General features: G+C 38.6%; 2 protein-coding genes across 2 annotated transcripts; one reads left to right on the top strand and one right to left on the bottom strand.

Annotated features, from left to right (window-relative positions):
* Positions 1 to 728: 728 nt before the first annotated feature.
* On the bottom strand, positions 729 to 1,480 carry MELLADRAFT_72904 (uncharacterized protein; the record flags this gene model as incomplete). The annotated part of the gene is made up of 2 exons (XM_007414816.1): positions 729 to 904; positions 992 to 1,480. The coding sequence occupies 2 exons, from the start codon at positions 1,427 to 1,429 to the stop codon at positions 860 to 862; spliced, it is 483 nt and encodes a 160-aa protein (XP_007414878.1).
* Positions 1,481 to 10,461: 8,981 nt separating this feature from the next.
* MELLADRAFT_110669 (uncharacterized protein) lies at positions 10,462 to 11,946 on the top strand (the record flags this gene model as incomplete). The annotated part of the gene is made up of 6 exons (XM_007414892.1): positions 10,462 to 10,737; positions 10,844 to 10,996; positions 11,071 to 11,193; positions 11,215 to 11,487; positions 11,658 to 11,759; positions 11,821 to 11,946. The coding sequence occupies 6 exons, from the start codon at positions 10,462 to 10,464 to the stop codon at positions 11,944 to 11,946; spliced, it is 1,053 nt and encodes a 350-aa protein (XP_007414954.1).
* Between the last annotated feature and the right edge of the window lie 943 nt (positions 11,947 to 12,889).

Below are 12,889 nucleotides of genomic sequence, written 5' to 3'. Positions count from 1 at the left end.
GATTTATCATTAATCACACAAACATGCCACTTTCCAGAAAGATACAAAGGAGGTTGCAATTGGTGCATATGTGATAAGATCTTACTCTTATCTTTGTCTTCTGCATCCAATATTGTTTCTCAAGGGATAAAAAAATAAAGTGATGTAGAAATTTTTGAGCAGATACAGCTCACTTCTCAGGCAACAATTTCCTTCTTGGTGGCAAGTCCCTTGTTCAAGCCTTGAGTCTTTGGCAAGGGACTTTGTCAAGTTTGAAGACCTCTAGGAAAAAAGTCTTAAGACAAATAATAAATAGTGATTAATTTTATGAAAAGGAAATACTTGCATGAATATTCTCAACATTGAGGGGCTCAGGTTGAGAATCCAAGCAAAATTTCAATCAGATGTGAGTAAAAAACCAAGCATACTTGATTCTGCAAGTCTTGTGCTCAGATGTCCTAGAATGTGACACACATTTTGGGAAACAAAATCCAAAAAAACTAACCTGAACCTCTCCAAGGTTCAACAAAGAAAATTGTACCTGGAATTGGATCTCAGATTGATAAGTTAATACTTGTAGTTTTAAAAAGGTTTGGTTGCTGTAAAAGAAAAAAATTATTATACAAAGGAAAGGCCTGCAGTAATTTTTGTGCACTTCAGGCTCAAGGTCTATTTTTCCCCTGTCTCACTTGTTGAATCCAAGACAAAAGAAACAATTACTCATCTTCTGTTTGTTTTTAACACTAGTTCAGGGCTCTAGTTGGATCAAATTATACTTACATCATTTGACAAACCAAATTTGGCAGAGGAGATGACAAAAAGTAGAACCAACATTGCTAAACAAGAAAATTTCAAATTGAAGGGACGTTCACAAGTGGATCTAATGACTTATTTCCATTGGCCCATTCAGTTCAAGATCCAATTTCTATTCAATAATCAAAATAATCAGTACAAAGTTTTTGACCACTTTGCCTATCGAAGTTTTTGTGTCATCAAACAAAGAAACACTAACCAAGATTTCATCTGATGTTAATGTTTCAAAGAGATGACATTGAACTCCGTGATATTTGAATGCTTCAATCAATTCGGGTTGAATTCCTTCTTTTAGAAATCTGACATATGTAGTGAAGACCATGTGTTTGAGATTAGGTACCTTCTTCAAAACATCTACTCTGCCCAATTTCAAAGCATGTTTCCAATACTCCTGACCGCGATCTAGATCTGTGATAATTGTTCTGACGTTCTTGAACATTGGAACTTCCAACCAACTAAGGTCTGACATGGGGACCGAGGGATAAGGCATATAATGAGTTGCAATAACTCGTAATTTTGAAAAATTTAAACCTGTAAGACTTTGGTTAAATTGTCCAGTGATCCACTGTGCAAAGAGACCTTCTACTGTATCTTTGACGGGCTCTAAAACTTGCTGTAAACCTTTAACCTGTTCCATAAAATTGAATTCAATAAATTTTAATGAGTTTTTTGAAGCTTCAGTGATCTTAGAAATCGCTTTCAAATTTTGACCACGAGTGAGAGAAAAGTATTTCAAATTCGATAGAGCTGGTGGTTTGACGTCCAAAAGTTCGGATGAATTACACGGAAGTGTTAAACGTTCAAGATTCGGAATTGCTGAGAATAATCCTGATAATGAATGCAGATCGTATGTTCCATCTGGTGTGTCATATTGAAATGTAATTGTTAATGATTTCAAATTTTCGATGGTCTTGATGGCTTTGATCAAATCAGGAGAAACTTTGAAGCAACATCTAAGCTTAATGACCAATGTCTCCAAGTTTTCGCCCAGCAATTCAATTAACCTTGCTATTTGCTCGATCCTAGGCCAACATGAATCAGGTTTTTCTGACGGCTCCTCACATCGCTCTGCGTGTGAATGCCCGAGTTCAAAAATGCTGAGTCTTCTAACAGGACATTGAAAATCAGGTGCAAATAAATCCTTGTTCCAGTTATTGATAATTTTTTCTGCATAACCCGAATCAAGTATCTCTAGTGTTTCGAAATAAAATTGTATAACAGCTTTAGACCAAGCTTTAGATACTAATCTCAAGTTGATTATCTTCGTATATGAATCAACATTAAAATAAGGCCTCGTAGCAGGAGCTCCATATCCCGTGGGTATAGTAAACAAATCATTCACAAATTCGGTTAAGATTTGATTAAAAATCTCTAATGGTAATTGATCAATCTTGTTCATTGTATCTTTGTTCTTGTTTTCGTTTGATGAGGTGATTTTTGATTTTTATAATCCGAGCGATTTGAATGTCCACCTATCAGTAAGATATTGTTGAAGTCCGATATCAAAATGTCGTGTTAGCCTGTTCGAGATGAAATCCAATCTTTATGTTGCTTTTTGATCGTTGATGTTGGGTATTTGGATGAGGGAAGGTCAATTTTCTGAATCCCCGAATAGCCCCGAATTTAGGTTTGAGCACTTCGGTCCTCGTTGATCATCCGGCCCAAAATTCAAGAGGCCCTCCCAGCAGCGAGCGAGCCCTGACTTTCTTTTACTTAGGCTGCCCCAAGAGCGAAGATCTCAAGGATCGGTGAACTCGCAGATAGGTACAAGTTGCAACCTGAGCTGGAATTTTCTCTTTGAGCAAACAATCTTCCTTGCACATCTGGTAACGGCAATCTTAAGTGGAAGAGCTGTATTTGAAAAGAGATTCAAAGTGGTGTGTCACTGATCACAAGGGAAGCAGGCCACCTCTGGTACTCCAGTAAAGGTAAGGTAGACTTGAATATTTGGAGATAGGTAAGGTTGCAGTGGAAATAAAAACAAAACATAAAGAGACAAAAATGTAACTAGCAAGATGACAATTGACTATCATCAAAAAAAAAGAATGTATGAAATGTTGAGAGTAGAGGATCCTGAATTGTAGGTGTATCTACAATTGAATCTAACTTCTTTCCATTGGTCCATTGAGATCAAGATCTAATTGCTGATAAAAAAAGTAAAGAAATCAGTATAAACTCTTTATAAACTCTTCCTTTCAAGATATTTGTGTGATCAGAGAAAAAAATATACAAACCAACATTTCATCTGATGTTAATCGATGAGTAAGATGACTCGACGTTGGTAACTCGTTATTAACAAAGTGGAATGGGGAAAGTTGGATACATGTAATTGTTCTAACGGGTCGGACTTTTCGCTAATCTTGTTTTGCATCACACAGATATGACATCATATCTGTTGACCACTATCGTTCAACTTTCCTCCATTCCCATTCTCATCGAATCTCATCACCAACTCGAATTTCTTCTAGTCATCTATCAAAGTATTATAAAATCGAGATCAAACTATAAGAATTATTAAGAAACTCTAGAAGATTTCTCTAAAAAATTTCTCTAAAAAACCGTTATTAAAGACCTAAATGAGTGATGATGGGTCATTCAATTATGAAGCTGCAAGAACTGTGGCGGTCCAATTGGAGACCTTATCCGCTGAATATGAAAAAGCTGGTGGTTCCAACGGGACGTCTATGGGGGAAATTCAATCATTATTCTCAAAGATCGTTCCTTACAAGGCACCAAATTGGTACCGACGATGGTCCATATTTGCTGCAGGACTTATTAAAACGGATGAAGCCGATCAACGGCCAATATTTCGGAACGAAGGTCCAACACCGACTAGACCGGTCATGTCAGATGACGATCCAGTCTTCATATTTGATCTGGCAACTAATCCGACGTTTCCAGAGGACATCGTCCTGGATAAACAAAGACAAAGTCATAGTCCAGATCAACAACCAAGTCATGTGCATATACTCACACAAAAAGAGATTGACATGGCTCAAACAGCCAGAAATTTACTCGACGCTGAAAATGATAAATATAAAGATAGATCACAACAGTCTAAATCTTCTCCTCCTCTTATTCAAAAGAAAATTAGTGAACATCGGAAGAGCCAGAAGACAGATGTGGATTCCGACGAATCAGAAGATTCAGATGCTAAGACAGCTAAAAAAGCTAAGAAATGGGACTGGATGTCGAGAGCAGAATCAGGTCCTAACTCAGAAGCTTCGTATACACCAGGAGCTGTTAGATTTGCTAAAGCAAAGAAAGGTTATCAATCAAGTCTTACCCAAGCTGTTAAAGGATTCAATCGTACAGTTAGACCTTCAGATTTTCCAAAAACTTTATCTAAAGAACTATTGGAAGGTGAATATATCGATTTACGAAGAATCAAGGCTGAATATATGGCGAAGCAAAAAGGTTATACTGCTCCTCTTACTCTGGATGGGCGTGATAAAAATTTGTCTTTACAAAATAAAGCTCTATCAGAAAACATCATGGATGCTCAAGAATGGCATTAATATTTCGACATCTTACAAAAAGCATATCAAGAAGCTTTCCCGAGCTGTTACGAGGATTTTGTCAAATATGCAGACTTTATCAAAGATCAGTTTATGTCTGATGGTTCAAAGGCAGATTGGATCTGCGTGGCAAGTTTCGATGCAGCATTACGAAGAAATTTCGCAGCGAGAGATTATATTTCTTTTGCAGATTTTGATCATTGGTGCTTATCAACCTTATTGACGAAGTACATGGCGGATGCTTATAAACCTCGTCAACCAGAAGCATCGACAAGTTCTCAACCATATCAAGGGCCAGCACGTCAGAGATCAAATCAAAGAGATCAGAACTTTATGAAAAATCAGAATTCTCCCTTATATTATAACCACAATTATAAATACAAAAGTGGTTTGGGCGTTGAAGATACTCGGAATATGCGGGAAGAAGAGCAGTTCTGTTTTGCATACAACCTTGGTCACTGCAAACTTGATGACAAATGTCCAAGGATGCACCGATGTGTTGGTATTTCACTTTATCGAGTATAGAATGTTGATGACAGTAACTAACACGAAACAATCAATAAATTTCAGAACGTTAAAGGGTGTCGAAAGCCACACCCAGGAGTTGAGCATACCTGAAGTAGAGCAAAAATCTTGCTTTGGGTTGGTTTTCTCTATGTGTTTTCTTTAGCGGAGTTATAAGAAACTAATATGTTAAGTTATGTAGTGATTCGAAAAAGCAAGAAGACATGATTATTGACAAGGATTCATCGCACAAATTCTTACGAGGATACATCTGGGACGGCATCAATGATCGAGGATGTTCTCCAGCGATTGAATCAAGTCTAGAAGCTCGACCATTTCCAGACGCACCGTCATTAGAAGAAGACATTGATGCAGCTTATGCTCTTAAGCAGTATCACTATTTGTTTAAGATAAATACACCAATTAAAGTAGACAAACTTGAAACTCTTCTTCTGAAACATCCTAATAGGCCATTCGTAGATTCGGTTTTGAAAGGATTACGTCAAGGATTTTGGCCAAGTTCAGCATTACCATCATCTGAGGTTATCGATGGGCCCAATCATGAATCTTGCAAAACATACAAAGAAATTTTAGACATCCAATGTCAAGAAGAAATTGATAAAGGTCAATACTCAGAAGAATTCACGACACTCCTCCCGGGTATGAAAGTTATCCCATTATTAATGACATCAAAGAAGGACTCAGTAAAAATGCGCGTGTGTTCAAATATGAGCGTGGGAAGACCGTCTCCAAATGATTTAATCGACAAGGATGACATTGAAGTCACCTATGATAGTTTGAAGAATTTTGCTCCGTATCTGATTGATTTGAAAAAAGAGAAACAAGAACTCATGCTTTGGAAATCCGATGTAGAAACCGCCTTCAGAATCATCCCTCTTCATAAACAATACCAACTTCGTCAAATTATGAGGATTAAGAACAAGAAAAGAATCGATTACAATTTAACATTTGGTTCTTCAGCATCACCTCATATTTGGTGTGGAGTTTTTTCCTTAGTCTTATGGATCGCGGAATTTGTCTTCAACATCAAGAAAATGAATAACATGATGGATGATGTTTGGGGGGTATGTGGTCGAGAAGAATTCATTATGTTTAAAGATCGAAAAATTCCTACTCCACAAGCTAAACTGTTATATTTGTTTGATATGCTGGGGATTCCATGGGTTTGGAAGAAACAAATCCATGGTCCAGTCATAGAAATTATAGGTCATATGGTGGATTCTAATAAGATGATTATGTATCTTCAAGAAGATAAGAAAATGAAATTACCTCAAGCTATCAAAAATTTTGTTTCAAAACCAAAAGGGAAATTGAAAGAGTGGCAAGAATTATTAGGACATGCTTCTTGGGCATGCACTTCGATGCCATGGGGTCGATTCGCTCTTCAAAGCTTATATGAAAAGATAGGTGGAAAATATGTAAAGTATTTACAAATTCCTCTAAATAAAGAGAATCAAGAAGATTTACGTTGGTTATTGAGCTATTTCAAGAAAGCAGAAGGTGTTAGGTTTATAGAATCAACACAATGGACTCTCCAAGATGCAGATTCGGTTTGGTTTACCGATGCTTGTATGACAGGCGTTGGCGTCTGGGAACCTGGTCCATGAATAGGTCGATTTGCAGTGTTTCCTCCACCAGCATGGAACATTTACTGGGGGGAATTGTCAGCAGTTATTTGTGCATTCGATTTTGGTATCAAACAGAAAGCAAAGCGCATATTCGTTCATTCAGATTCGAAATTAGTTTGTGATCTCTTCAATTCTCATTGTCCAAACAAAATTGTCAGACCGTTATTCAGGTACTGTGTGTCACGACTAGTAGAAGCTAATGCAGATGTGAAAGTCATGCACATCTCGAAAGATTTTAATTCGAAAGCGGATGATCTTTCGCGTCAAAAGGTATCTATTTCAAAGAAACAACAAGAAGACTTACGTATCCAAATCAATGCGACTTCAGTTTCTCAATTTCAGCTTAATCCAAATCTAGCGTCAGGAGGACAAGAAACAAATCTTTCTAGCGTCAACTTCTATACAGGTGACACATCATGGGTAGACCCAAAGAGAAGACGACTTTTATGAATATTTCTTTAGAAGACTTACAAAAGATATCACATGAAGATTGTCAAGCTACCGTTGCAAAGATTTCTTTAGCTAAGTATAAATGTGGTTTTCGTAGTTTTGCTTGTTTTTGTTCCAAGTTTCATTTACTATTCGTTCCAGACGCAAAGAATTTATGTGCATATGTTTCTTATTCCAGTAGAGTAGTTTCTCCAAGATCAGTACAGGCATATTTAGTAGGCATCAAACATATATTTAAATTAAATTTTCCTTCAATTAAGTGTGAAACAAGACATCAAGACGTGATAGATACTATGAAACATTGTATGAAAGAACTCTCAAGGCCGGTCATTAGGAAGAAAGCGTTATCTTTGAATCAGATTGAAAGTGTGGTTAAAGTATCATCTTTGTCACATGACGATCGCTTGTTTTTGGCAATGTTAGGTTTGGGTTTTGGAGGTCTTCATTGGTTAGGGGAACTAACAGTTCCAGATTCAGAGAAAAATTTTGATGGAAGAAAGGTTATTTTGAGATGTTCTCTTCAGTTTTCGAGTTGCAAGAAATTCGTACAATATCATCTCCCGTATTCAAAAGGCGACACTAAATTTGTCGGCACTCCGGTCATCATCCAGTATTTTCAAAACACTCAAGCTTGTCCAATTTGACTCATAAAATCATACTTAAGATCTCGAGACAGTAATTTCATTTCTTCACCCGAATTATTCATCACATCATCCGGTTCTCTTCCATCACGCTCTTGGTTTCTCAAGAAATTCCATCTTCATTTCGATAAATCATTCTCAGGTCACTCATTACGATCAGGAGGTGCAACAGCTTTAGGACAGACAGGCGCTTCTATGGATTATATTAAAAGTGCAGGAAGGTGGTCATCCAATGCTTTCCTAATTTATGTCCGAGGACATGCTGCTCTTCGTCTTCCAGAAAACCAAAATCACGTCATTGGGAGTTTATCCCACGTGGGTTATAATGTATTTTTTAAATAGTAAGTGGTTCATGATCAAGACTGGTTTATGGTTTTATACCTTTGCTTGAAGATATCTATCTATTACGGTTAATGGGTTCTCCTTCCCTTTCGAGGTTATGGTTCATGGTACCTTAATATATTAAAAAGGACCTTCCATGATGGTGTTTTTGATCATTAATCTTATTCTTTATTCGTGAATGTGGTCTTTGGAGTGATACTGACAATAATGATTCCACTTCCTCTCCTTCTTCACCACTCTTTTTGTATGCTGTTAGGCGGGTCGGAGAGGGCGTGTTTACATTATGTCAGCAATTTATTCCCTTGGCTTAGGCGTTGGGCTTCGCACCAAATTCCACAGTTCCTTGGTATTATCATACCAAACAGATAGTGAGTTTAACAAGTCCCATTTCTCGATGTTGGTAACTCGTTATTAACAAAGTGGAATGGGGAAAGTTGGATACATGTAATTGTTCTAACGGGTCGGACTTTTCGCTAATCTTGTTTTGCATCACACAGATATGACATCATATCTGTTGATCACTATTGTTCAACTTTCCTCCATTCCCATTCTCATCGAATCTCATCACCAACTCGAATTTCTTCTAGTCATCTATCAAAGTATTATAAAATCAAGCCCACCCTCCCAAGACCCAGTTATGAGAGGTAAAGACAAATCATATTACAAACTTATTCTATTCGATTTAAGGCCATTATCATCCATTTATTTATTTGATTCATTTATCTTTTTATCTCTTTAATTTTTCTATGTTCTAATTCTTTTATCAGTTGTGGTTTATTCATTATTTAATTATTTTATTGTGTCCGATTTATTATTATCCAAGATTATCCAGAGTTTCCTATTTAAGTTCTTTTCTTTTTAAGTTTTATTAATTTAGTAACAGTTGTTAAGGCCTCTAGCCACCCCGTAGGGCGTGTTTACATTATGTCAGCAATTTATTCCCTTGGCTTAGGCCTTGGGCTTCGCACCAAATTCCACAGTTCCTTGGTATTATCATACCAAACAGATAGTGAGTTTAACAAGTCCCATTTCATTGAACTCCAAAGAATCCAAACACTTTGATCAATCTAGGGTTGATATCCTTTGTCCTAGATTTATCGGGAGCACCTGAGAATCCGGGTTTTTTTCCTGATAATCCGTGAGAATCTGATAGTGATAAAATCATGAGAAATACAGCGTACAAGTCCCTCGATAACAGCATACTCACAAGCATACCACAGGAGGGTGCGTAAAAGTAAGAAAAGTCAAACCTTACTGTCAGTCAAGCAAAAGCGCATGTCACAGACCTGACAAACACTGTACCCTCCAAGGGAAAAATTTTTTGGTTTGTTAATGTTTCACACCACCACATCAAAAAAATTTAACGCGCGAAGACCAACCGCAATTCCGCCTATGGATACCAAGTTCAACACCCTTACATTCCTGACCTATCCACCAGGTCTGGTTCCACTTCAATTCAAAGCCAGCATCCACACTGGGAAATCCCACTATCCACGCATTTGGGATCTTGTCAACATCAATCTTGTTATTAGCTCTGGGTCTCTGTTCTGGATCCAAGCACACCATCACCATTGTTTGATCCATCAGTCAAAAGCCTTTGTTTTTGGTCCCTGTCCTGGATTCGCCAAGCTCACGGATATCATTCTTTGATCCATCAGCAAAAAAAAATTGTCTTCGGTCTCTGTCCTGGATCCTTTAAGCACACGGTCATCATCTTTTGATCAACCAACATCAGCAAAAAACATCATTTAGTTTTACTTGTATAATCAATATCAATCAACATGTTTACAAAGAGTGTGATGCTGACTCTTCATTTCTACACACAGATGGTAGTACTTACTCTCATCCACTTGAAGTATGTTTTTGTCACTCCTGGATTCCTTCCTGAACCAGGAGGGAAAGGCACACCAGTGGTAATCTACTGTCCTACCTGCTCTGCTCAGCTCAAGTACTGGACCCCCAAAGTGGACGCTTGGTTTCTTGGTGTAAGGTGACACTGCACTTTTTTCCACTTTTATATATGATGCTGATGGTCATTCTGTTATTTACAGTGTCCCAATGGCCAAGATCATAACACGCGCGCATGGCGCTGCGACCAATTCAATCACAAAAGGGCTCTGATCAACCTTGGATGTCCACGCCCCATCATATCATCTGAAAAAGACTGGGGCCCACGTGTATCACCAGCCGGACGCGTACTTGACCCACACCCCACCTCAAACCCAGCTGACCACTCTTACCACACGTCTTATGGTCAAGCACCAAATCGATTACAACCCTGGGAACACCCATTCCAAGGACGCGAACTTCTAGGACCCATTCACACCTTAGGATGGCACTGGACCCCCGCCGGCTTACTCCCCGCAGCCTCATCTTCGAGTCACCCTGCAGCTTCAACATCTGGACTTTAGCGCAATGCAACTCCACTGCGTTGCAAAGGACAAGATGTGGGGTCTCTGCCAAAGGGGCATTGCAGAATAGCCAATAAGAAGTGCCAATTTCAATACTGCCAGGCAGTATGTATTTCTTGTTTGGTTTTCCCCAAAAAAACCCACAGTACAATGGATGGGAGGAGCTAAGATTGTTTCTCAGTGTTGTAATCATTACGCCCCAGGAACTTGTGGTAGTCACCCTTGGCCAAACTCAAATTCAAATAGCTTACCACCACTACAGCCGATACCATCCTCATTGGCCACCCCACAGACAAAAAAAACAAACACCAGAACCCCTCAGGCTTGCCCTCATCAGTGGGCACAAACCTCCAACTCGCTTGGTTGCAAACTGCCAAGAGAGAGTGTAATTGCTCTCCACCAGAATTGTGCAAAACAATTCAAACCCAAGGTTGAATTTGATAACACGAAGATAGTGACTATTTCCTTTGGTTGAATGTAAGGGAACACAGTGTACCTGACAGCTCATACCCAGCTGACCAATTCTGTACTACCAGGAAATCAAACCGGAAATACTTACAGCTTATTTCAAAGACTGGCCTCAAGCCCGTCTGGAAGAATGTGATCTCTTGATTCAGGCAGTTCTGGGTGAGACAGGCGACAAATGGAACCGGGCAATAAGCCTATGGGATTTTACTATTGATGCCTGGGTGAGTTATTCAAGTGTACATTTTCTGAGTGAATGAATCCACTGCTGATGGTTTACTATGTCCAATGCTTGTAGCGCGAGATACCAGTTGCTTACCCCCATCAATATCCCCCAGATGACCAGAAAATTGTTGTCCGGCTGCCCAAGATCAACGCTCTGACCCCCAGCTTACCTCAAAGCACTCCCCTCACTCCACATGTGAATGCTCTGAACACCTAGCTGGTACCCAAAACCCCATCAACTCAGTGTATTCCTTCAACACCTGATCATCTTCTGACCAGAGGTGCTTCCAGCGCAACTGGGAAAGTCTTGGAAGGTGAAACCAGATTGAGAATACCTGACACCCAGCCGCAGGATAAATCAGTGGTAGCTAAGGATGTCATTGACCTAACTTTGTTACCTGATTCACCTGGATCCTTGCCTCGCCAGGCTGATGTCACTGTCAAATGTGAACCCAAAACAGAAGATGGGAATCCCAAAGACGCAGGAAACGTAAGTGCAAACACACAAATCAAACTCACAAAAAACAACATATGTCCATTAAAAAAGCTGGCAATCATCTCTTTACATCTGTATAGCTCTGAGATGGGGAAGTCACAAGGAATTTTAGACACTGCCAAACTTAAACGTGGATGGCTGTCCAATTCTGTCCTGATTTCGAGCCTCCTGGCCTGGTACCACAAGTCCAAAACCAGGGACTTGCCGGTCACTTGGAAAAAGTATTTTGGGCAGGAATGGAAGATGGTGTTGCCAACTGTGTACAGGTATTGAGCTTGGATCAAAGAAATAGAATACAAGCGCTTTGCCACTCAATATCAATCTCAGCCTTATGCAATGGTAGGGGAGGCGTGCATTTGTTTCAGGCAAGAATTCAATAAGATTGCAAGTGTTGGCAGTGGAGGTGCAATGGATTCAGGGGAGGCGGCCTCATCCACCTCAAAAAGTGGATAATTTCTTTTCTAAAGAGCAATTTTCACCTTGCTTCCTTTCTCTATATTTCTCAATTTGTTTGTGTGTGCTTTTTGAAAAAAAGATAATAAGGTATATATGTCAGCAATGAGAAGTCTTGCAGAGCAAAACATCCAAGATACTGACAAAAAAATATATTTTTGAAAAGAAAACAATAACAAAAATACAATTTGAAATACACATCTCTATACTCAAGTTTCAAGAGTGTAATAACTGTTATCAACAATAATGTATTTTTTATTAAAGTATTTCGTAAAAAGTAAGTTTTTTTCCTTTTACAAAAAATGCAGAAGTTCACCATAACAGTGAACTAATGACATCACCATCCCACATCAACAGGGCAAGGGTGAAATGAAACCCTGCCTAGGAAAAGCTTCTACGCAGCTACAGCAACCAGTACCTTAAACAAATTAAGGGATCAACCAACAAAACCAGCCTGAGCAGAAATACTTCCAGACCCTGGTAAAATTTAAATCCAAACGTAATCTGAACGCCTGATGAATTGGAATCATCAGTTAAATACAAGCTACTATCAGCTAAACAAAGAACAGATTATCCTTTTATCATCACAAAAACCTAGAACTAAAATTCCCTTCTACGAATTAGAACAAAACTATATCCCAGCCTTTATCTCTTCTACTTTTGGAACTACTCTCGAATTACAAATAAAACTCTTCTCTCTAGATTTGATCCGTTTGAAGTGAATTCTCTTCCAGATACTTAGAAGTTCTATTGGCTCCTTCATCTTTCTCTTTTCTATTCTCTTTTAAAACCATCCATTTAGATTTTTTACAGATTGTCTAGTGCTGTCTAGTCGAATAAAATCTCTGTCGTTTTACTTTTTGATACAAATATCAACTAACGCTGAAGCGTAACATAAAGCACAAATACGAAACTCATACTCACTTTAGAAGGCTATCTAGTA

The sequence above is a fragment of the Melampsora larici-populina genome (genome assembly GCF_000204055.1).
Source record: "Melampsora larici-populina 98AG31 unplaced genomic scaffold MELLAscaffold_46, whole genome shotgun sequence".
Classification (NCBI taxonomy): Eukaryota; Fungi; Basidiomycota; class Pucciniomycetes; order Pucciniales; family Melampsoraceae; genus Melampsora; species Melampsora laricis-populina.
The sequence above is the reverse complement of the archived record's forward strand: the minus strand, read 5'-3'. Positions and strand labels throughout refer to the sequence as shown.